Genomic DNA, 23,807 nt, shown 5'->3' with positions numbered 1-23,807 from the left:
AAATGAGTCCTTCCATCAACGGTTGTTATCCAAAATATGAAACCAGGAGGTGTTCCACATATTAACTTACATCTTGACAAGGGCTGTTTGTTTCACAATTCCTGCTGCATCAGGAGGAAAGAAACTAAGATCTCTAATGTGTAGCCCACACGTGGGTACATTTTGACCTTGCAGGTGGCACAACTGCTCATGATCTCAAGAGATCATGGGCAGAGCATGTGGCATATCATTCACCCATGATTACGGTTACTATATGGCTCCAGAAAAAGGACGACACATTGATCCAGACCGGTTTTTGCTTCCATTGAAAGCAATGGAAGCAAAACCCATACTGGCTCAATCTGTCCTCCTTTTTCTGGAGCCATATGGTAACCCTATGGCATCCATTAGTGTTAACAGCCTGCCACTTCACTCCATAATGCTCTGCCTTCCTCCCTGAACATCATAGTCTGCAGTGTTCAGAGGAGAGAAGCAAAGTGGTGAGGAGTAGAGTGGAAGGCACTCACCACTAATGGACACCATCATGGGTGAGCCACATGCTGGGAGGTGGAGGGAAAAGAATAGGCCTAGTGCCCCTCCTTTCATGTTAACCTTGGGCCCCCTAATAATTGAGTTCTGGCTATGCCACTGAGGAAAAGTGTGATAAAAGAATAGAAGCAGCACCAAGAAAGATGAGAGGGGATAAAATGTTAATAGCTAAATGAGCCTGTGAGAAAATGCTCTTCAGAGTAATTCACTTACTAATAAATCACTTCTTACAGTTAATTTCAATGTGAAACATGCCAAAAATGTGCTCAGATTGCTACAAAGCTTCCAGAGTATATGTAGTCCACAGATCCTCCATTTTTTATTATTAGCCCTTTCTAATTTACTGACTTTTACATAACCCCCCTTCCCACCCAATAAAGCAAGAAAGAAATATATGGATGGGGAAAAAAAACAACCTTTCAAGTGGTGATGTGAATTCCAATAACGGTATTGATCTTGGAAGATTGAATTCCTTGCAGACTTATACTCTCCAGTAGAGTAGCCTAAAAAATTATCCAAAGAAGAGAATGTTGCCTTTGATGTTTTGAGATTCATCTGCAGACTTGAAAAAAGGAACATATGTGGTCTCAAAATGTCCTTTATGGCAACATACTTCTCATGCTGGTCCAATAAAAGGATCCAGTGGTGAGATAAAAAAGAGAACAGAAAAGCAAGACACTTAAAATGAAAAGAAAAATAAAGACTCAATGGAAGGATTAACAACAACAAAAAAGAAAGACGGATGGAACAGGTAAGGCATGAAGAAGAATAGACAAAAGTTGGAAATATGTAATTTTTATTTTTTTTGATTTTCCATACATTTTTTCAGCATTGTTTAAATCCAGGTGCAATTAGCTAATCAGGACCAGATTTAAGATATTGGCGCCACTAAGCAAGACCTGAGTGGTGAGGAGGAGAGGTTTCTCCCCCAGAGATCATAAAGCATGATCCTAAAGAAGGAAGAACTGACTCCTGTTCAGCTCAGGTGTTTGGGTCCATGAAAAATAAAATGGTGCTCTAGGCAATTGCCTATGCCTAAATATAAGATGTGTATATTACCTGGAGGGTCCTGGGGCCCCCTCCTCCCACCTTCATCCCCAGTGGCTTCATCCCTGGGTATTCTGCCTCTTTCTCTAGCCTTCATCCTTCCCCCTCCTAGCCTGAGCTGAGCTGCCTCCCCTTCTTACCTGTTGCTCCAATCCCCCACCACCACCCAGAATCTCCTTCATGCCCTTTTCCACCCCCACTCCTCTGACTTTCCCATTTCAATATATGGAGGGGCGGAGTAGCCTAGTGGCTAGGTACAGCGGGTTGCAGACCTGGGGAACTGGGTTCAAGTTCCACTACTGCCCAACAGTTGGGGCAGTGGGTTGAAATCCTGGGGAACTGTGTTTGATTCCCCTGGGCAAGTCACTTAACCCTCTATTGCCCCAGGTGCAAATAACAGATTGTGAGCCCACTTGGAACAGAAAGTACCTGTACAGATATTTGTGTGAGAACCATTCTATGCCTATGTGTAGGTTCAATCAATATATCAAATGTGTTAGATAATTATATATATATATATATATATATATTTATTTGCTGCACTTGTATCCCACATTTTCCCACCTATTTGCAGGCTCAATGTGGCTTACAAAATGTTACTACAACATATACACATTATAGAATAAGAATTTCAAAGTATAGATACAGATGGGTACATAAGAATATCTTAGCAATCATATTAATGGAATAACAATTTTACAATTGTTACAAATAAGAGTGCATAAGTAAATCATATTGGATTGGAAGTGGATTGATAGATAAACATAACATAATGATATCAGGACAAGGTATAATAATATTATATATATATATTATTTTGTTACATTTGTACCCTGTGCTTTCCCACTCAAGGCAGGCTCAATGTGGCGGGCAATGGAGGGTTAAGTGACTTGCCCAGAGTCACAAGGAGCTGCCTGTGTCGGGAATTGAACTCAGTTCCTCAGGACCAAGGTCCACAACCCTAACCACTAGGCCACTCCTCCACTTGTATATATATACAAGCCCCATCTCCGTGAGCTTCCACCCAACCAATCCTCCAGTTCCTCATTCTCACACATCTCCCCAGTTCTCTTTCACCCAACTGAATTCCCGTCTGATTTCCACATCTTCTCCACTTCTTTCAAGCTTGTATGCCCTCTTTTGCCCTCACAGCTGAACCCCTTTCCTATCCTTCAACCCTCTTGCACTGACTGAGCCTCAGGAGGAGGAGGAGGAGAGAATCAGGACCCTGGACTGCATCTTCCTCTTCTGCTGTTTGGGGCTGGTTTCTTCTTTGAAGCACTCAATTCTAGCGTGGCTTGGCGTGGCCGGCAGAGGGCGCCGCTCACCTGCGCTCTCGCCCCCGGGGCGTTGCTTTCCCTCTCAGCTCTGCAGCTGAGCTCAGTGGTCTGGACGGGAGACTGGCGGTGGAGAGAGAGCAAAGGCGATTCGGGTCAATGTAACGCTTCCCCGGCAGGTCTCGGGAGGTCCCTTGCTGCTCCTCTGCAAGATACGAGTAGCTCGCGGGCTCTGGAGATGTGGCTGAGCCCAGAGGAGGTGCTGCTGGCCAACGCGCTATGGGTGACGGAGCGAGCCAACCCCTTCTTCCTGCTGCAGCGGCGGAGGGGCCACGGCAAGGGGGGTGGCCTGAGCGGTGAGAAGGGCCCGGGAGCCAGGGGAGGGAGCCCAGAGCTACAGAGGGGGGAGGAGATGCTGGAGGAGAGATCACCGGAGTACAGATGGGCCGGGGGGAGGGGGGGGGCGAGGTTAGAATTTGAGAACAGTTGACGGCATGACGTCAAAAAGTTGTAACCAATTTGGCTGTCTTTCCACGCACACTCAAAACGAAGCAAACGAACAAACCTATGAGCTGCTGCTTCTACGTTATCGTTCTTTATTGTTGGTAGCATTTTTATTTAATCTCACTTATATTTTCATACATGCCATCTTGTGCAGCATACAGGTGTAACATAGTAGATGACGGCAGAGAAAGATCTGCACGGTCCATCCAGTCTGCCCAGCAAGATAAATTCATGTGCTACTTTATGTGTATACCTGACCTTGATTTGTATCTGTCATTTTCAGGGCACAGACCGTAGAAGTCTGCCCAGCACTAACCCTGCCTCCCACCACCGCTCTGCCACCCAATCTCTGCAAAGCTTCTGAGAATCCCTTCCTTCTGAACAGGATTCCTTTATGTTTATCCCACACATTTTTTAATTCCTTTACCATTTTCATCTCCACTACCTCCCGCAGGAGGCCATTCCAAGTATCCACCTCTCCGTGAAAAAATACTTCCTGACATTTTTCTTGAGTCTGCCCCCCTTCAATCTCATTTCATGTCCTCTAGTTCTACCGCCTTCCCGTCTTCGTAAAAGGTTCGTTTGCCGATTAATACCTTTCAAATATTTGAACGTCTGTTTCTCCTTTCCTCCAGGGTATACATGTTCATGTCAGCAAGTCTCTCCTCATACATCTTGTAACGCAAATCCCATACCATTCTTGTAGCTTCTTTTTGCACCGCTTCAATTCTCTTTACATCCTTAGCAAGATACAGCCTCCAAAACTGAACACAATACTCCAGGTGGGGCCTCACCAACGACTTATACAGGGGCATCAACACCTCCTTTCTTCTGCTGGTCACACCTCTCTCTATACAGCCTAGCAACCTTCTAGCTACGGTCACCGCCTTGTCACACTGTTTCGTCGCCTTCAGATCCTCAGATACTATCACCCCAAGATCCCTCTCCCCATCTGTACATATCAGACTCTCACCGCCTAACACATATGTCTCCCGTGGATTTCTACTCCCTAAGTGCATCACTTTGCATTTCTTCGCATTGAATTTTAATTGCCAAACCTTAGACCATTCTTCTAGTTTCCGCAAATCATTTTTCATGTTTTCCACTCCCTCCTGGGTGTCCACTCTGTTACAAATCTTAGTATCATCCGCAAAAAGGCAAACTTTACCTCAATGTCACTCACAAATATATTGAACAGAATCGGTCCCAGCACCGATCCCTGAGGCACTCCACTACTCACCTTTCCCTCATCCAAGCAAATTCCATTAACCACCACCCTCTGTCGTCTGTCCGTCAACCAGTTCCTAATCCAGTTCACCATGTCGGGTCCTATCTTCAGCCTGTCAAGTTTATTCAGGAGCTTCCTGTGGGGAACCGTGTCAGAAGCTTAAGTAGATTACGTCTATAGCACGTCCCTGATTCAATTCTCCAGTCACCCAGTCAATGAATTCAATGAGATTCGTTTGGCACAATTTACCTTTGGTAAAACCATGTTGTCTCGGATCTTGTAACTTATTGGCTTCCAGGAAATTCACTATCTTTTCCTTCAGCATTGCTTCCATTACTTTTCCAATAACCGAAGTGAGGCTTACCGGCCTGTAGTTTCCAGCTTCTTCTCTATCACCACTTTTGTGAAGAGGAACCACATCCGCTGTTCTCCAATCCCATGGAACCTCTCCTGTCTCCAAGGATTTATTAAACAAATCTTTAAGAGGACCCGCCAGAGCCTCAGCTCCCTCAATATCCTGGGGTGGATCCCGTCCGATCCCATGGCTTTGTCCACCTTTAGATTTTCAAGTTGTTTATACACACTCTCTTCCGTGAACAGTGCTATATCCACTCCATTCTCATTTGTACTTTTGCCAGTCAATTGCTGTTCTTATCCAGGATTTTCTTCTGTGAAAACAGAACAACAGTATTTAGCAAATTTGCTTTTTCTTCATCATTATCTACATAGCGGTTCACAGCATCTTTCAGTCTCACAATTCCCTTTTTAGTCATTCTCCTTTCACTAATATACCTGAAGAAATTTTTGTCACCCCTCCTAGCCATTTGTTCTTCCACTTGCGCGGTCGCCAGACGTGTTTATCTCTTGGCTTCTTTCAGTTTCATCCGGTATTCCTTTCCGTGTTCCCCTTCTGTAGTTCAGGAATGCCAACAGAGGAAGTATAATAACGGAATAACATTTCATAGTTAGAGTAGCAGTTTGTTATAAATTGTAATCAGTGTGTCATTTGAAGGGGCTGGTTATAGGGACACCCTAACACGTATTCGTGTTTTTTCCTGGTAAAGGGCCACTAAAACAGACTCAATGTTATGAGAATCAACATTCAGAGTTTCTATTTATTTCTTTATTTACTTATAATATTTATATATTCCACATTAAACATGAATTAGGTTGAAATGTTGGAGCATTTAAATCATTTTTTTTCCTGTGCCTATATCAAAAGAGAAAGATGGTTTGTGGGAACGTGCTCCTTTTGTTTTGTGAAATGCCATGGTATAATATAAAAATACACTTTATTTTGTTTATTACTACTATTTAAAAGAGAGATATTGAATAATGAGGGCAGAGCTACTTTTATGCAGAAGTCAAGAGTCAGTCTAAATGTGCCAGCATTTTCCAGTTCTGTGGTATATATTTATTTTTTTCTTCAAGTCTGGTTGTAAAAGGCATGTTTTTGGTTGTTGGGGGGGGGGGGGGGCTAATCTTTTTCTCCCGGCTGTATGTTTGTATAGAGATGAGTCCCAAGAATAATGATGGCTAAGGGAAAGCAGCAATAGAACAGTTGGAGTCGATTGACATTTATGTTCATACAAAGTTAATTATTTTCAGTGGAAGTTAAATCTGGTGGCTGCCCGCTATGTGAATATTCTATCACTTTTTCATTAGTGCTGCCAAGTATTACATATTTAGGGCATATGCCTTAAACATAGATTGTTTAAATTCATTTATCTAGACCTTGCATGCACATGGTATTGCTTGCTTGTTAAACCCAAAGGCAAAACCTAAGGGTGGTTAAACAATTTCATATAAATTGTGTTTGTTTATGACTTGTTTTGTACTGCTTGGGTCCTATTGATCTGTACATGTGTACATTCAGGTGGGCTTATAGGAAGGGAGGGGAAGGGTTCTTGGGTATGTTCTCTGTAAAAGCTTTTATTGTGCCATGTTGGATGGTTCACTGATTTTTCTTGTTCTGTATGAAGCTTATCAACCAACATGTGCTTTGAATAAAGATGATTAAAACATATAAAATAAGTTTTGGATGTTTCTGAATTCTGTTATTCTGTCTCACTGTATTTCCAGTTTTGGCACAGTATAAGTCATCACAAGGACAAAATATAAGAAAACCAGTGGACTGCTTATAGCCCATTTAGTTATATTTAAACAAATGAGAGATCTGCATGAAAGAAAATATTTATTTTTATTATTTTGACTTTTGAAAACCACTTGTCCCTGAAACAGAATAATCCATTTGTACAAAAGAGATGAGGTGAAGATGTGATTTTGTGTGTCCCAATGAAAGGAGAGTTTAACTTTGCATCCAATCTTTGTAACACCAGGCTTTCCAAGGCAGATTACAACAATAGTCAAGATGAACCCATCAGTAAACAGGATATCCTCACTGAAATTTGGCCATGTATTACTATTTTGTATAGAACAATGCAGAAAAATGAGTACAAAATACATCCTTTATTAGTGCTGTTTCCACCAGCTACAATAATTTTTTTAAGCTGTTTTAGGGATATTCAATTATATTTCATGGGAAGCTTTTGGATAAATTAAAAACCTGTCAAATAAGTTTAAAAAATTGTCTTCCACCTTTTAAGGTACTGCCTATCCAACTGGAACAGCTTTAGACTTTTTACACATGGACCACATATAGGCAGTCCGTTATTCCTAACAATTTTTGGCTATTGTTTTCAATTGTGTTTGCTATTGTTTTGGGGGAACCAGTGTGCCGGCAATCTCTGCCTGCTGCTAGCAAGCTCCTCCTACTGGTCTCAACCCATATAATGAGCTAGATAGCTTCGTACCATCTCCTGTTCTCAATCTAACCTCCTTGGGGGAAAAGGATTACGGGGGGAGGGAGCCCATGGAGTGTGGTTGGGGAGAGATTACTGAGGTTCAATCTCCCTTCTCCCATTTGGAGAAGAGATTATTGGCGTACAGATAGGGGAAGGCATTTCTGGGATTGAGAAAAGGGAGATCCATGGAGTGTGGGGAAGGGACTATCAGAATAAAGAAAGGTGAGATTTCATGGAGTGTGGAGGAAGGGATTACCACAGTACAGATGGGAGAAAATGAGTGAGGAAGGGATTACTGGGGTAGAGAAGGGGGAGATCCATGGAGTGTGGGGGAAGAATCACTGGGGTATAGATTGGGAAAGGAAGATCCTGGGAGAGTTAAGGAAGGATTACTGTGGTGGTAGAGAAGGGGGAGGTCCCATGGAATGTGGGGGATTACTGGGGTACAGATGGAGGAAGGGAGAGCCTGCGTGGGAATGTGGGAAACTTGAAAGAGAGATTACAGGGATTTAGAGGGAAGATTATTGAGAATACAGATAATGTCCAGGAGAAATCATTGGGGTTACAAAGGGCTGATATCCTGGAATATAAGAAGATCATTATAAGAGAGGAGGATGTCCTAGAGATACAGATTGTTTGGGAGATCTTTAGGGTATAAAGGAGGGAGATCCAAAGACTACAGAGGAGAAATCATTGAGGAAGCAGATGATGGTATCCATTTGAGATTATTGTGGAAGCGCCCCAAGTTTAGGCAGAGACAACTTCCTCAGGCACCCAGTTTTGATAGACACCAGAAGTTGAGCCTGCTGGCACCCCTACAATTCTTTTCACTGTCCGTCTGCAGGAAAAGAGGCAGTAGCAGTTGTTAACATCTTGCAGATGGCTCAGTGTGAGACCTTGGAAGCCAACATACAGTCACAGGCCCTGTGGCACTCACTCCTTGGTAGCAAGAATCATACATGGTGGAGGTTTTCTGGCAACATGCTGACGCCAGAGTCCCATGCTGAGCCATCTGCAAGTTTTATAGTCACCAATGATGAGAGATCTCGTGTCACCAGGCCCAGAAGTGAGGGGAGAAAAGATCGCCACGTTTTCTGATAATTTTGGGCAGAAGGATTTCCTTTTCTCCTCCCCTTTGTATAAGTCATTTATTTTTAGGAGGATCCTAGCTAGCCCCACCCTTACTGGCAAGTTTTGATAACTTTGCCCATGGATGCCCAGTTTTTAAGTCTGGCCCTGTTGTGGAGATGGAGGAAGACTGATTTAGAGCAGGGATATCAACCTCAGCCCTCGCCAGGTTGGGTTTTCAGGATTTCCTCAATGAATATGCATGAGATTATTTGCATACAATGGAGGCAGTGCATGAAAATAGGTCTCATGCATATTCATTGGGTAAATCCTGAAAATGAGCACCTTAATGTTGTAAAGTAGTGTTTCCCAATCCATTTGCCTTTTGATGTGTTCATATATGCCATACTAGCACCTGGACTCAGCTCTTCGCATTTCATAGCAGAAGAGATACCAGCAATGGCTCTTAAACATGCAAAAGCTCTTTGCTGAACACACATGATCCCACTGCCTCTCCTTCCTAGCTACAGTATAAGCCCTGGAATGAATGAATTAAACATACGTGATGTGGATAGCAGGGCCTCACTGTGTGCATCCCATAGATTGCAGACAGCAACAACTTTATTCCTTCCTTCACCCCCAAACACTCTCTTTTGAGTCATTCAGCCTCTTGTGAGACCTTCAGTGCTTCCTTAGCTCTTCTTTCAGGCATGAGTCCTCTTAGTATCCACATGGCCTGCTTTGTGGAGGTTGACAGTGCCACACAAGGTTTTATTAATATAGGTCAGCCCTGGCCTTGAAAGAGGAAACACTGTTCAGGGATTTGAGGATATGGCGGAAGTATCACTGATGTTATATGAGAGGTTTTTTTTTAGATATTGTGAGAGGATGTTATTAGGAACTTGTGGGATATGAGTTTCCTGGACTTGTCAGAAAGCTGAAATGCAATACATCATCATTTTACACTGCCAGCCATCTTTCTCCACATACATGCACTCTGCTTAGCAGACCTTGCGGTGACAATCCCATGGCTGAGGAACAAGTCTGCTGATCTCCCAAAACTTGATGAAAATGTACCTGTGTGATTGGCTTTTAAGTGCTGCTGGTGAGCGGTGCATGTGTCTCATTCACTCCCAACAGCAGTGAGTGATGCTGTTTTCACAACAGGAACCCAGGTCTGAGACTTTCACTGTGTCATTAGAAGCTGCAGGTTTTTCAGTATATATTCATGATAATAAAGGCAAGGAAAGATGCTTTTGCCATGGTCAGAGAAGAATTTGGAGTGTTTGGGCAGCAAAACAAAGGCAGTTGTGCACCGGCTGCTTTTGTCACTGTTATTTACCACTGACCATTTTAGAGCATCACTCTCTCTATTAGAGAAGATGCAGGAAACCCTTCTGTTTGAGCTCAGAAATCAACGTGGAAAATCACATTTTCTGCACAATTATAAAACTGCAGGTGAAGAGACATAGTAGCCAGAAAGTGATCCCTCTAAGAATATTTACCATGTCCCTGCTTTCCCTGCAGAAAAAGGTTTCACTGCCATATTATAAGGCTAGAAACAGATGTTCATTGGTAGACCAAGGATGTTCATGACTAAAACCAAATACTAGAGACTTAAACGCACTTAGTTTTGTAATTGTGTACATCAACAGAACGTATGAACCAAAGAGGCCTAGAGTGTGAGGTGTCAAAACTCTTTTCTCGTCCTTCTGTTCCAGGTCTTCTGGTGGGAACCCTGGACGTGGTCTTGGACTCCAGTGCCCGCGTTGCTCCTTACCGAATTCTGCATCAAACACAAGACTCTCAGGTGTATTGGACGGTGGCCTCCGGTGAGTTTAGCATAGCAGTGTGGATGGCTGACTCCAAATTGTCTTGGCCAGTGTGTTTTCATCCTTCTTTGTAGTAACACTTTGCTCCCAACAGAACCCATTCATCGAATGGAATTCCATGAAGGGGAATAATTTCTAGCTGCCAGGCAGAATTTTAGAACATGGTTCATCCACTAAGGAGCCTGGATCATACATGGAAATGACTTGTCTTTGTCATAATAAACACAACACCTGCAAAGAATCACTAGAAATTATCTGTCATTCCAGTGACTCCAGATCCAGATTTCAAAGTAGTGGTTAAAGAACAAGTTTTGTGATCTGACTTCCAGTTATGGTTCTTTGAGTCCTCTATAGAAACTAAATAAACTTTGGTCTTGTGCTTAGTTTTATGTTCCATACTCAGTCCCTGCATGGTAAAACTAGCTTATGAAACTCAGGATGTTTTTGTACCATTTCAAGTTATTGTCGTGTTGTGTGATGCCGGAGGCTGAGAGAGGAATAGAGACAGTGTGATGAAAATCTTGGTTTTGAAAGTATTGATGGCTTTTCAGTATGGACCGACGTCTGTTTAGACAGTTCTGATCTTGGATCAGACTTTATGCTACTGGCTTTATTAAGCTTGCTCTGAGATCAGGTAACAGACTTGCTGCTTTGGATATTTTAGACATCAGTTGTATTGTATTGTATTGTAATTTTATTTGAGCAACGTTTTTATTGAAGCCATATATCACCTGGAGCCCTGGGGAGAGAGAAAAGAGCTTAATAAATTCAAGCAAACAAATGGAGTAGACTCAGCTCTCTCCCTGCTGTTTCTGATGCTTTTTTCCCTCCCCTAGGTTCTTCACGGAAAGAGATCACCAGTCATTGGGAGTGGCTAGAGAACAACCTGCTACAAACACTCTCCATCTTTGACAATGAGGAAGACATTACTACTTTTGTCAAGGGCAAGATACATGTAAGGGCACATCTGTGTGGGTATAAGAATGCAGTAGTGAGAGGTCATATAAGGTCTAGTCCTCAATTGCTGAAATTACCAAAGCATTCAGGTTTCAAATAGCCAGGAAAGTACCCACTGGACAGAAATCTACTCTCATTAAAGGTTGGGATGTATTGTATACTTGAGCTTAAATTTCTTTCTAAATCTAGACCAGTAATGTGCTAAGAATTAAGCCAGGTTAGTACTGCTGTCGTGTTCTTGCTTTATTTAAGTTTATGTATGTTGTCACTAATGAAAGTTACGCATTACGCACTACCACTTTGTTTCTCATGCCGGAAATGAACTTTCTATAGTTGATTGTCTAACTTACTCTATAATTTGCTCTATCATTTAGGAGCTTCAATGCAATACCACTTTGTATTCTACTCTACCATTTATGTACCTTAATGCAATACCACTTTGTATTTCTCAATCCGGAAATGGCGATTGCCATTACGGCATAATGTAAGCCACATTGAGCCTGCAAATTGGTGGGAAAATGTGGGATACAAATGCAACAAATAAATAAATAAATTATAGGTGTTGCATCAGTTAGCAGAATATTTCTAGTCTGTCTGAGAAGGATTTGGGACTAGTTCTTTGAAAAGTAATTTGACTGTGCATCGTGTAAGTTGAAACAGTTTTAGGTACTTTGGAAGCTGGGCCTTCTAATTCTAACCTGGGCTGTCGATTGAATCCCATCTCCCATGCTACTCTGAGGCAGAATGACCACCACAGTTCATTCTGGGATGAATTCAGTGTTCCATATTCTACTGCAGCTGCCAAAATCCTTTTCTTCTTCACAGGGTATCATAGCAGAGGAGAACAAAAGCCTGCAGCCCAAGGATGAGGAGGATCCGGGCAAGTTCAAGGAGGCTGAGCTGAAGATGCGCAAACAGTTTGGGATGCCAGAAGAGGAAAAGCTAGTGAATTATTATTCTTGCAGCTACTGGAAGGGGCGGGTACCCCGTCAGGGTTGGCTTTACCTAACTGTCAATCATCTCTGCTTCTACTCTTTCCTGCTGGGAAAGGAAGGTAAGAGAGCAGCCATATTTCTTAAATCTTTTTAAATGTTTTTTTTTTTTTGGGGGGGGGTTCATAACACATTAAATCTTCTTGTAATTTTCCTCGTTTGCTTTTCTGTTCGGAAGCTGCAGTATATATGGGTCAACATTCAGCACACGGTGATCGGTGTATTTTTAAATGCCAGCTGCTGTGGGCTTTTTATAATATGGATATTCAGTGTCGGGCCATACCCAGGTACCTGTGCTTAATATCCAGGTATAAGGCAGGTGGGTACTGGCGATATTCAGATAAAGTTAGGACAGCCTTTGTACAGTCTTTGTGCTGTCCTAACTCCAAATAATTACTCGGTTGGTGGACTGAATATTGACCAGGTTAACCAGGTCATCACCCAGACTCTGCCCCATGCACTACCTGGATAGTGCCAAGTTCTGACTGGATTTTCAGTGGCAGTTACCCAGGAATAATCTGGTGAGTAAGATTTATCCAGGTAGGAGCTTCTCTTATCCAGATAAATCCCTCTGAATATTGGGTCCAAACTTATTTATTTATACCCCGCATTATCCCGAACAAACTTAAGTTCAATGTGACTTAAATAAAACAACAGGCAAGGTTTACAATTCCATAAACAAAATATCAAGTAAGATACAAATAAGAACTAAATAATAAACTATTGATGGCCATCAATGGATAGATCCATCTCAAATAGGAAAGTTTTCAATCTTTTGCGAAATACCAAGTAATCAGGCTCACTCTTGATTGCCACTGGCAGTGAGTTCCACCATTTAGCAGTTTGGTATCAAAAGTCTGCTGAACCGACTTATAGCACAACAGTTTTGGCCTGACAGTTTTTCTGCTTCTGTCAAATCTGTCCCAGTTATCACAGTTGTCCTTCAGCAGATGCCAAAGGCCACAGCTCCTCCAAGAACCTGATCTACCTGCACCTTTAATCTGGCCACTAGATGTTGACATCTTGCTGTAACCAAGTTCCCTTACTGTAGGGCTCTGAATATTGTCTACAAAGCAAACCCTTCCGGCTGTCCTGGGAAGCAGATAGTTGGCTGAGGAATCAACTTCAGGTCTCCCATGTGACAGCATTCAATACTGCCACTGATTTCCCCAGCCTGCCTATGTTGTAGTATTCTGAAAGGCTAGTAAGTCATGCTTTTATCATCCACCATGTTTCCTGAGGAAACATGTTTGTAAGAAAGTATCTCAGCACTCTTTTGTGTTCTTAAGTGTTTGGTGGTAAGGGTTAATGCAGTTGAATGTGAAGAGTGAGTCTCTCAGGCAGCCATTATTTGAGCGTATCCATTGAACATACCAAGCTTCCATATCTGTGCACCGAGGGGGGCAATTTTACAACAGTCTCAAAAGGAGAAAGGGGGAATGTGACAATATACTTAGTTTCTGTGGTTTTTGCAACTACATTCAAAGCGGCTTACATAGTATATACAGGTACTTATCTGTACCTGGGGCAATAGAGGATTAAGTGACTTGCCCAGAGTTACAAGGAGCTGCAGTGGGAATTGAACCAAATCCCCCAGGATCAAAGTCCACTGCACTAACCACTAGGCCACGCCTCCACTCAAAAATGTATCCACTATTAATAAGAAGAACCCAGACCAGATTATAAGCAAGAAAGGAACCAAAAATAAAAAACCAAAGAGCACCCAGACAAACCCGTAAAGTTTAAGTTAATCTTAGGATAAGATTGCAGTTTTATGTTGCCTCTAGGCCATTGAGATCAGCACAGGGGAATTTGTTAGAAATTGCTTCTTCTACACAATCTAGGAAGGTTTGCTGACTTGCTAAGGCTTTTATGTGGCTGCTCCAGAATACTGAAATTGCCATTAGAATTGAGACATTATAATAATCTGCTACAGTTTAGGAAAGTTCTTTAAACTTATTTGTTCCCCTGATCGTTAATTTTTTATTTATTATTACTGATATATATGAGTGCATTTTATTTTCTTTCATTTTTTATATTTTATCTTATCTTCAATCCTTTATTGATTTTACATTTTTATGAATCATTTTGAATAATGTTTCATCGGTAAAATGGTATATAAACATTTTTATGTTTCAACGGTTTTTTATTGATGAATCAAAAATTACAAATCCACCTCAGCACAACGATTTCAGTACAATATTGCAACACTCACGGTAGTAACACAACAAATATACACCACTGCTTACAGTCATCAAACTTTTAACATTTTTACCCCCCCCCCCCCCAACTATGCTTTATATTCATGTTTCAACAGTTCTTATTGATGATATTATACAGATAACAATTATCATCGATGTTTTAGTATAACACCCCCCACCCCCTCTACCAGCATTCTAAAACAGGCTACTTTGAACTCATATGTTCCCCCAACCCATATCAAACTTCCACTTCCCTCCCCCCCCCCACCTACCCCCCTCCCCTTGTTGAGAGATATCCAGACTTCCAACTTCTTACCACAAAGGATGGTCTGACTTCAATATATATTTAAAGCGAGTTCACCACTAAACTCCGCCCCTTAGGAGACAGGCTGTGAATATATGGCCCCCAAACATCCAAGAACCACCTCAGCCGCCCAGGGGAGCTGCCCACACCTCTCCTCTCAAACAACATAAACTCATGTAGCTTGTTGCGCCAGTGCCAGAAGTCCGGAGGGGTCTCCGCCACCCACTGGCTCATTATTAGCCTCTTACCAATCAAAAAGGCCTTCCGAACCAATTGACGGGCCGAGCCCCCCTGTAAAAGAAAAGCTTCATATTTGTCTAACAAAATTCCCATCGGAGAGCACATGATTCTCGAGTCCAAAAGATCCGCCAGATATTGAGCAATGGAGTCCCAAAAATGTCTCACTTTATAGCAGCTCCACAAACAATGAAAAAGAGATCCCGGAGCCCTCCCACATTTCCCACATAAGGGCGTAGAAACTCCCCCCATCTTGAATATCTGAGCCTTCGTTAAATAGGCCCTATGAAGAATGCAATATTGGCACTCTCTAAGCCCTGCACTCCCCGCCAAACTCCGTATCCTGGCCGTCAAAACATCGAAATCTAAAGTAATATGTGGTCTCTCCAAATCTCCTGCCCACCTCTGTCGAATATACTCCCGATCCTTGGGCGTCAAAAACTTCCCTACCACTTTGTGCAACCCAGAAATAGAAAGACGTTCACTCTGTACCGAATGGAAAAACTGCCTCAAAAGACGACAGTGCCCAGAGCCCAGGGCCTCTGTCTCCAATGAATCCACATAGTGTTTTAACTGGGCATGGGCAAAAGCACCTCCCATATCATATCCTAGCCCCAGTGCTCCCAGATTCAACATGTAACCTTGCCGGTTCAACACATGCTCCAACCGAGTTATCCCATGTCGCGCCCAGATCCGAAAAACCACATTCTCCAAACCCGGCCGAAACAGCAAGTTACCTTGAATAGGAAGAAGATCTGAGGTGCACCGACTCAGGCCAAACATCCGCATCATATCTCTCCAAAGCGTCCGTAGAGGGAGCACTAGTATACTGGAACGCAAATCAGGAGGAAGTGACTTGCTGGGAGCCTGCAAAAGAAAGTGAAAATGACACGGCGCATAGTATTGGCTTTCCAACCTCCTCCAAGTGTAATCATCTCGCGCCAAAAACCAATCGCCAAGATAACGCAGGAGACAAGCCCAATTATACCTCCTCAAATCCGGGAGCCCCAGGTCTCCTTCTCTCCATGTCCCTTGCAGCATGTGCAACGGTAATTTTGCCTTCCTACCTCCCCAACAGAAACGCCTAAGCACCTTTGTCAACAGATTCAAATCCCTTGTTTTCAAATAAAGGGGCAGCATATGTAATAGGTATAACCACCTGGGGAACTCCACCATTCTGAATAACTGAATCCGCCCACTAAGAGATAGTGGCAAAGACTGCCAAGCACGCAGTCTCTCCGTTGTGGCTCTCAACAATCTAGAAACATTCAGGCTATACAATTCTGAGACTTTCATCGAGATATGTAGGCCGAGATATTTAAAAGATCCCGGCGCCCATCGAAGAGGGAATTCCTCGCCCCACGTCTGCCTTAGGTCCTCCATCGAGGACAATGCCAATGATTTACTGTAATTGAGACGGAACCCCGCAAAATCTCCAAACTCCGTAAATAGTTCCAAGAGAGCCGGTAGAGAAGAGCGCGGCTCTGTAAGATGTACAAGCAAGTCGTCTGCGAAAGCAGAGAGCAAGAACTCGGAATCTCCTATCTGTACACCCTTAATCTCCGGGTGCTGTATCATTTCACGGAGAAGAGGATCCAAGGATAGAATGAACAAAAGAGGAGACAAGGGACACCCCTGCCTCGTCCCTCTATAAATCCGGAAGGATCTCGAACGTTCTCCATTTACCCACACATAGGCCTTCGGCTCTGAGTATAAAACCTTAATAGCCTCTAGAAAAAAACCCTCAAAACCGTAAGAGCTGTTGCTTCCTGAATATGATTGGTATTCAGTTCATAAACTACTTTTTATATTAAATATGAAATTCGTCTAGCCTTTTCTTCAGAGCGTAAAACAGCAAACAAATACGACCAACTGACCCGGTCAAACGCCTTTTCCGCGTCAAAACTAACTAAAAGCGACGGTAGGCGTTTCCGGGCTACAACTTCCAGAGAGGTCAATAGAGATCGAACATTTTTCACTGCCGTCCTCCCCCTCACAAAACCCACCTGGGACTCCTCAACCAGGGGTGGTAAGACTAAGGCTAATCGATTGTCTAAGATTTTAGCATATAATTTTGCGTCCACGTTGATTAGAGAAATGGGTCTGTAAGATTCAGGGTCCACCACGCTCTTCCCCTCTTTAGGTATCACAACAATTTGAGCCTCCTGAAATGTACCAGGGAGCGCCTGCGTGGACACCATTGAGTTGAACAAAGTCAATAAAGGCCCCTGAAGGGAGGAAGTGACGTCACCGGAGAGCATGGCTGCCTAACTTCTGTGCTCCCGAGTACCCGAGGTGCAAAGAGCGCTACCCGGCACTTACAATAAGCAAGGAGGGCAAAGAAAACGGCGCCACTTAAGAACGAGGAGCGGAGGAGGCCAGAGACGTCCATGCAAAGGCGGTCTACGCCGCTAAACCTGTCAAAATTCGCGTATAAGAAAGGCGCGACGAAATCCAACATGGCGGCCAGAGCGAACGAAGAAATGGCGGAGCGAATGGATGCGGAATTGCAACCATCGGGAGACATGTTCGCATCGCAGACCCAGGGAGAGCCTGAGGGGGCCGGACTGCCGGAGCTATGCGCTTGGATCCAGGAAATCCGATCGGATCTAAAAGCCATGAGGTCAGAGCTGGCGACGCTGGGGGCTGACCTGAGAGGGGAGATAGCTGAGCTCGGACACCGGGTGGAGGAGGCGGAAGGCCGAATAGATGACCATTCGGAGTCCCTGGGCTCCCTTGAGAGGCAGATCGCAGATGAGCGAATAGGGCAGCAGCTTCTCTCTGAAAAACTGGAGGATCTGGAAAATAGGAGCAGGCGCCATAACATCCGCATTCGGGGCTTGCCGGAGGTTTCAAAGTATCAAAATAGTGAGCAAGTGGTCCAGCAAATTGCCAGCGATGTTCTAGCGAACACGGAGGATCCGATTCCACCAGAAAAAATAAACTTGGACAGAGCACATCGGGCCCTGGGGGCTAATAGAAAGAACTTACCAAAAGATATTATAGCATGCTTCCAGGACTTCAAAGTGAAAGAGCGAGTCATGGCAGCGGCAAGACAAATAAAGGATTATAAATGGGACACCAATAGAGTGGAAATATACCAGGACTTGGCGGCTGCCACCCTGAAGAGAAGGGCTGAGTTGAAGCCGGTAACGGCAAAGTTGCGAGAACTGGATATTCGTTATCGCTGGAGATATCCGTTTGGACTAGCATTCTACAAGGATGGGAAACAGCACATGGTCAAAACCTTGGCAGAGGCGCAGAGAATACTGCAGGGAGACTATCAGATGGATACACCCTCGGCAGCGGAGCGCCCATCGATGGCAGCGGATCCCAGGACCCACCCCAGATGGCAAAGAGTGGGTCAGAGTCGACTACAGCGCCAGAAGTCAGCGGGACGCCTCACCTGACTTTGCATGGCAACAATGGGAGATAAGATCCCACTTGTTTAACAGGATGCGCCCTTGTGGCGAGTTTACCAGGTGCCGTGGACTTGGAGAGCGGCAAGCTGGCCTGGTCGAAAGTTATTGTTGGTTATAAGGTGCAGTAGGGTAATATAGAACATTGGTTTAAACAGGGAGCAAGATAAAAGTTAAGTTAAAGATATTAATAGCTAAAAATGTGAAGGGGTACTAGTGAGTTACAACACCTCCGTGTTGCACCATCCAGAATATGGTAAAGGTGCTAAGGTTTTGGGGGAGGGAAGGGGAGACTAGGGGGGGAGGGAGAAGGAAAGGAGCGGAGGAGGGGAGGGGGGGGGAGGGAAGAAGGGTGGGAGAGATGGGTGGCTAATATTGAGATATGCTATAATGATGCTCATAACTGAAGAAGTTGTCTATATATACAATGCTTAAATGTGTGACTATAAATGTGCGGGGCTTGAATACTCCGCAAAAACGGAAGCAGGTATTTAGGGAAATGCAACGCCAGCAAGCCGATGTAATGTTTCTCCAGGAGACCCACCTTAGAAAAGTCCATGAATACTTAATGAATAATAAGCAGTACCCATATATAAGATGTGCATCAGCCACAGAGGTTCAGAAAAAGAGGGGAGTTTTGATAGCTCTATCCCGGTCCCTACCCTGGCAGGTGCATACAACGGTCAGGGATACAGCGGGCAGATATATATTGATGGTGGTCTCCCTTGATAAGGAATATTACACACTGGTATGTGCATATGCACCCAATGAGAATCAGAGGATATTTATGCAGGAACTGGAGAGGATTTTACAAAAGCATGCTAAAGGTCATTTGGTGATAGGGGGCGACATGAACTTGACACTGGACCCGAAGCTAGATAACTCAGGGGGGGTGGCAAAATACGCGCAGGGAGATAGAGTAGCCTTCCAGTCCTGGCTGGCAAGGTGGGGGCTGACTGACTTATGGAGAGATACGCATGGGACTGAAAAAGATTTTACCCATTATGCCCCCCTCCACAAAACCTACTCGAGAATTGACTATTGGCTGGGCGACGCGATGGTGAGGAGGCAGGTTGAAAGGGTGACTATCGAGCCCTGTAGTTGGTCGGATCACTCTCTGGTGGTGCTAACGCTGAGGATGGGAAGAAGGCTTATAGGCCGTCCCCATTGGAGGCTAAACGAAGCCTTACTCCTAGAGCCACAGAATATAGCTGAATTGGAAAAGTACATAAAGGAATATATAGAGCTTAATGATAATGAAGAAGCCCATCCGACCAGTATTTGGGAGGGAATGAAAGCGGTATTAAGGGGTCAGATAATAGCATGGCAGGCACACATCGTCAGGGATCATAGGGGGAAGGAGGACGCAGTTAGAAATAACATGGAGGCCAGTGAAAGAAAGCATAAAGAGGATCCGTCCGACACGCAAAAATTGCAGGAAGTGCAGCAACTCCGAGCACAGCTTAATGATCTCCAGATGACGGAGATAGCAGGGCAGCTTCAGCGGGTTCGGCAGGAGCATTTTGAATTTGGAAATAGGGCTGGCCGGCTATTAGCAAATAAATTGAAAAAGCAAACCCAAAGAAATTATATTGCAGGGGTACATAATGCATCAGGTCAGTTAGTAAACAGCACAGAAGAGATACAGGAAGTGTTTCGGGATTATTATGGCCAACTATATAAGTCGGACCTGAGGGGCACAAGGGAAGAGATTGCACAATATCTACAGGGGATACAAATGCCAGGCCTATCGGAGAAGGAGGTAGAGGAGTTGTCCTCCCCCATAACGCTTGAGGAGATAGAAAGGGCAATCGCGAGTTTGCCAAATAATAAGGCGCCTGGGCCTGACGGATTCCCAGCGAGCTTCTATAAGCTGTTCTCCAAGTGGTTAGCACCATTACTGTTAAAAGCAGTCACAGCATTTGACAACATGGGGGAAATGCCTTACTCGTGGAGGGTGGCAGAGGTAGTCTTGATACAAAAGCCGGACAAGGATCCCCTATGTTGTGGATCATATAGACCCATTTCCCTATTAAATGTGGACTATAAAATTTTCACTAAAATTCTGGCTGCAAGGCTGCAGAGGGTACTCCCGAGAGTGGTTCATGAGGATCAGGCGGGCTTCATAGAGGGCCGGCAGACGTTCGACAATATTAGATGCCTGCTCCATGTGATTCAGCAAGCTAATGAAGAGCCAGACTCGGTTCTACTCCTCTCGGTGGATGCTGAAAAAGCGTTCGACTGGGTGGAGTGGCCTTTTCTGTTTGGGGTCCTAAAGCAGATGGGACTGGAGGGAAGAATCTTAAAATGGTTCAGCTTGCTCTATACTAATCCCCTGGCAATCATAAAGATAAATGGGGCTTATTCGGAGCCGATAGGGCTGGGTAGGGGGACGAGGCAGGGGTGTGCGGTATCGCCCCTGTTGTTCGCAATATCCATTGAACCATTAGCACAGAGGATTAGAGAACACAAGAGTATACGGGGGGTGGTTAGAGGTAAGAGGGAGCACAAGATTATGCTGTTTGCGGATGATGTATTGCTGACCTTGTCACAGCCTAAACAATCGCTACAGCAGGTTACAGAAGTGATCTTGCAGTATGGGGAGCTCTCGGGCTTTAAAATTAATACCACTAAGTCCGAAATACTTAATCTTACAGTTCCGCAGAGGGAGGCCCAGGAATTGCAGAAATTATACCCATTTAAATGGGCAGCGAGGGCAATAAGGTATCTTGGGGCTATGATTACCCCAAGAATAGAGCTTTTATATCAAGAAAACTTCCCTAAGAAGGTCAGGGAGCTTTTTGAAGAACTGGATAGGTGGGAGGGCCTCACGATTTCGTGGTTGGGTAGAATACATGCGGTAAAAATGATGCTCCTGCCGAAGCTGCTTTATTTATTTATGGCGCTTCCAGTTCCCATACCGCGTATCTTTTTCCAGCAGTTGACTAAAAAGGTTTTTGCATATATTTGGAGGAAGCGGCCACCCAGGGTGCGAAGAAGTGTAATGTACCAAAGGCCGAACAAAGGCGGCATGGGGGTCCCAAATTTTTTTCTCTACTACCAGGCAGCGCAACTGCGGGTATGCGCAGAATGGTACCCGACCAATACCAAAAAGTGGCTTCATTGGGAGCGAGCATGGATGGGGACTAGATACACAGGGGACGCACTCTGGAAACCGAGAAAGGAACTCTTAAAGATAATTGAGAGGGTTCCGTTGGGCTTGAGCCACATCTTACATACCTGGCTTCAATTAAGAAAGCGGGCTTTCCCAGAAAGAGAATATTTCCAACAGATGGCAATACAAGATGCTCCAGGGTTCCCCTTGGGGAGGGAGGAGAGGGTATTTCAGATCTGGGCCAAGAGGGGTCTTTACCAACTGGGGCAAATTTGGGTCAACGGAGAGATGAGGTCATTTGAGGAGTTGCAAGATGAGTACGGATTGGAGGAGAGGGACTTAGTTTATTATAACTGCATCAGAAATTATATACTTAAAAGAGCTAGGGATGAATTGGAGTTGGCAGAGACGGAGGTGGAAAAGGCAATGAGACAAGGAGGGGGTAGGGGTGGCATAACGAGGATATATAGAGCTCTGCTTCTGCTCTCGTCCCCACTGGGATTCTATACTAGAAAATGGGAGGAGGAACTACAGGGTAACTATACGGAAGAGTGGTGGACACATAGCTATAGACACCTATTGAAGCCCTCCATTGCCCAGCCTCTGGCAGAGAATGGGTATAAGATCTTATACTGGTGGTACTATACCCCAGTTAGACTACAGAAATTCTGCCCACAAATGTCGACAAATTGCTGGAGGGACTGTGGAGGGAAAGGCACATTTTGGCATATATGGTGGGAATGCCCAAAGGTTCAAAAATTCTGGACGGAGATCATGGACAGGGTGAAGGAAATGACTGAGATTAGCTATCCGAAAACGGCAGAGAGTTGTCTTCTGCATGTAAGACCTAGCAAGAGCCCCATACATAGTCACAAGCTGGTCATCCATGTCTTAGGAGCAGCAAAATTAGCGCTCGCTCGGGCCTGGAAGCAGCAGGAGACTCCAGCCATGCAGGTGGTGATGGGCAGGTTACATCACCTGTATCAAATGTCAAAGTTGACGGCATTGCGAAAAGGTCAGCTTCAAAAGTTTCAAAAAGTATGGGATGCATATGAACAATGGAAAGGAGTGGAATGAGGCAGGATGATGCACACCCGAGGGGGGGGGGGGGGGGGGGGGGGGGGGGGAAGAATTGAAGGGGAAAAGAAATGAGCATATGAGCTGTACGATCTGCACTGTTTGTATGTAGTTGATGTAATAAGTTTATCAGAAGCTTGTATCAGTAGAGGTTGTTTATTTTTGAAAAACCAATAAACAAATATAAAAAAAAAAAAATAAAGGCCCCTGAACTTGATCAAAAAACTGCTTATAAAATTCTACTCTATAACCATCAGGTCCAGGAGCTTTGTGAGAAGCACTCTGTTGTAAGGCCAACATCAGTTCCCCCTCAGTAAATGGTGCATTCAAACACTCCCTCTGCCGATCAGAGAGGCTAGGTAAAACCAAGTTGTCTAAATACAGAGTACTATCTAACACTACATCCTGATCCGAGGCATATAACGCCTCATAAAACTTACCAAAAGTGTCCGCAATATCCCCAGCCTCTCTCATCATCCTCCCATCCCTGGCCTTTAACTGTGAAACCCGATTAACCCCCTCCTTCCTACGAACCATCCTAGCCAACATGCTTCCCGCCCTATTACCATATTGAAACAGATGATATTTATAATAGAGCTGAGTCTTGGTCGCCCGTTGATGCAATAGCTCATTCAGTTCTTTCTGCGCCTCCAACAGCGCCACTCTACGTGCAACCGTAGGCGAGTGCCCGTATGCTCTCCACAGCCTCTGGACCAAGCCTCCTAAACGAACAATTTTCCTATCCCTCATTCTCCTCTTATGTGTTGAGTAGGAAATAATATCTCCTCGTAACACAACCTTTGCTGTTTCCCAGAACAGGGCCGGCTGATCTGCATGAGCTCCATTGTGATAAACATAATCCTCCCATCTATCTAACAGGTGTTTATGAAATCTCGGGTCTCTTACCAGCTCCAAGGGGTATCTCCACATCCAATTACCCCGGCCCTTCAACTGACCCGTCAGCGTCAACCATATCAAAGCGTGGTCAGAGACTGCGTATGGACCAATCTCTGCCTTTTGTACCTGAGAGAATAAGGAATGTGAGACAAACAAATAATCCAGGCGGGACTGAGAACCATGTGCCCTTGAAAGATGGGTGTAGTCCCTCTCAGACGAATGTAACATCCGCCATACATCTACTAGTGTCAGGGCTTTACATAGGGAGGACAGCGCTTTACGACTCCCCCCCCCCCCCCCCCCCCCCCCCCCGGACTCTG

General features: G+C 44.4%; 1 protein-coding gene across 2 annotated transcripts in view; it reads left to right on the top strand.

The window, feature by feature from the left end:
- The first annotated feature begins 2,955 nt into the window (after positions 1-2,955).
- The window catches only part of TBC1D9B (TBC1 domain family member 9B), a 91,772-nt gene continuing 70,920 nt past the window's right edge, over positions 2,956-23,807 (top strand). For both annotated transcript variants that reach the window (XM_030211082.1, XM_030211080.1), the window contains exons 1-4: positions 2,956-3,208; positions 10,178-10,288; positions 11,125-11,243; positions 12,071-12,299. In XM_030211082.1, the coding sequence (XP_030066942.1) occupies positions 3,091-3,208; positions 10,178-10,288; positions 11,125-11,243; positions 12,071-12,299 (577 nt within the window). In that variant the 5' untranslated portion in view covers positions 2,956-3,090. The remainder of the gene's footprint in view (positions 3,209-10,177; positions 10,289-11,124; positions 11,244-12,070; positions 12,300-23,807) is intronic.

This window comes from Microcaecilia unicolor, chromosome 8, assembly GCF_901765095.1.
Source record: "Microcaecilia unicolor chromosome 8, aMicUni1.1, whole genome shotgun sequence".
Classification (NCBI taxonomy): Eukaryota; Metazoa; Chordata; class Amphibia; order Gymnophiona; family Siphonopidae; genus Microcaecilia; species Microcaecilia unicolor.
Note: the sequence above shows the minus strand (reverse complement) of the source record. Positions and strands in the feature narration are given on the sequence as shown.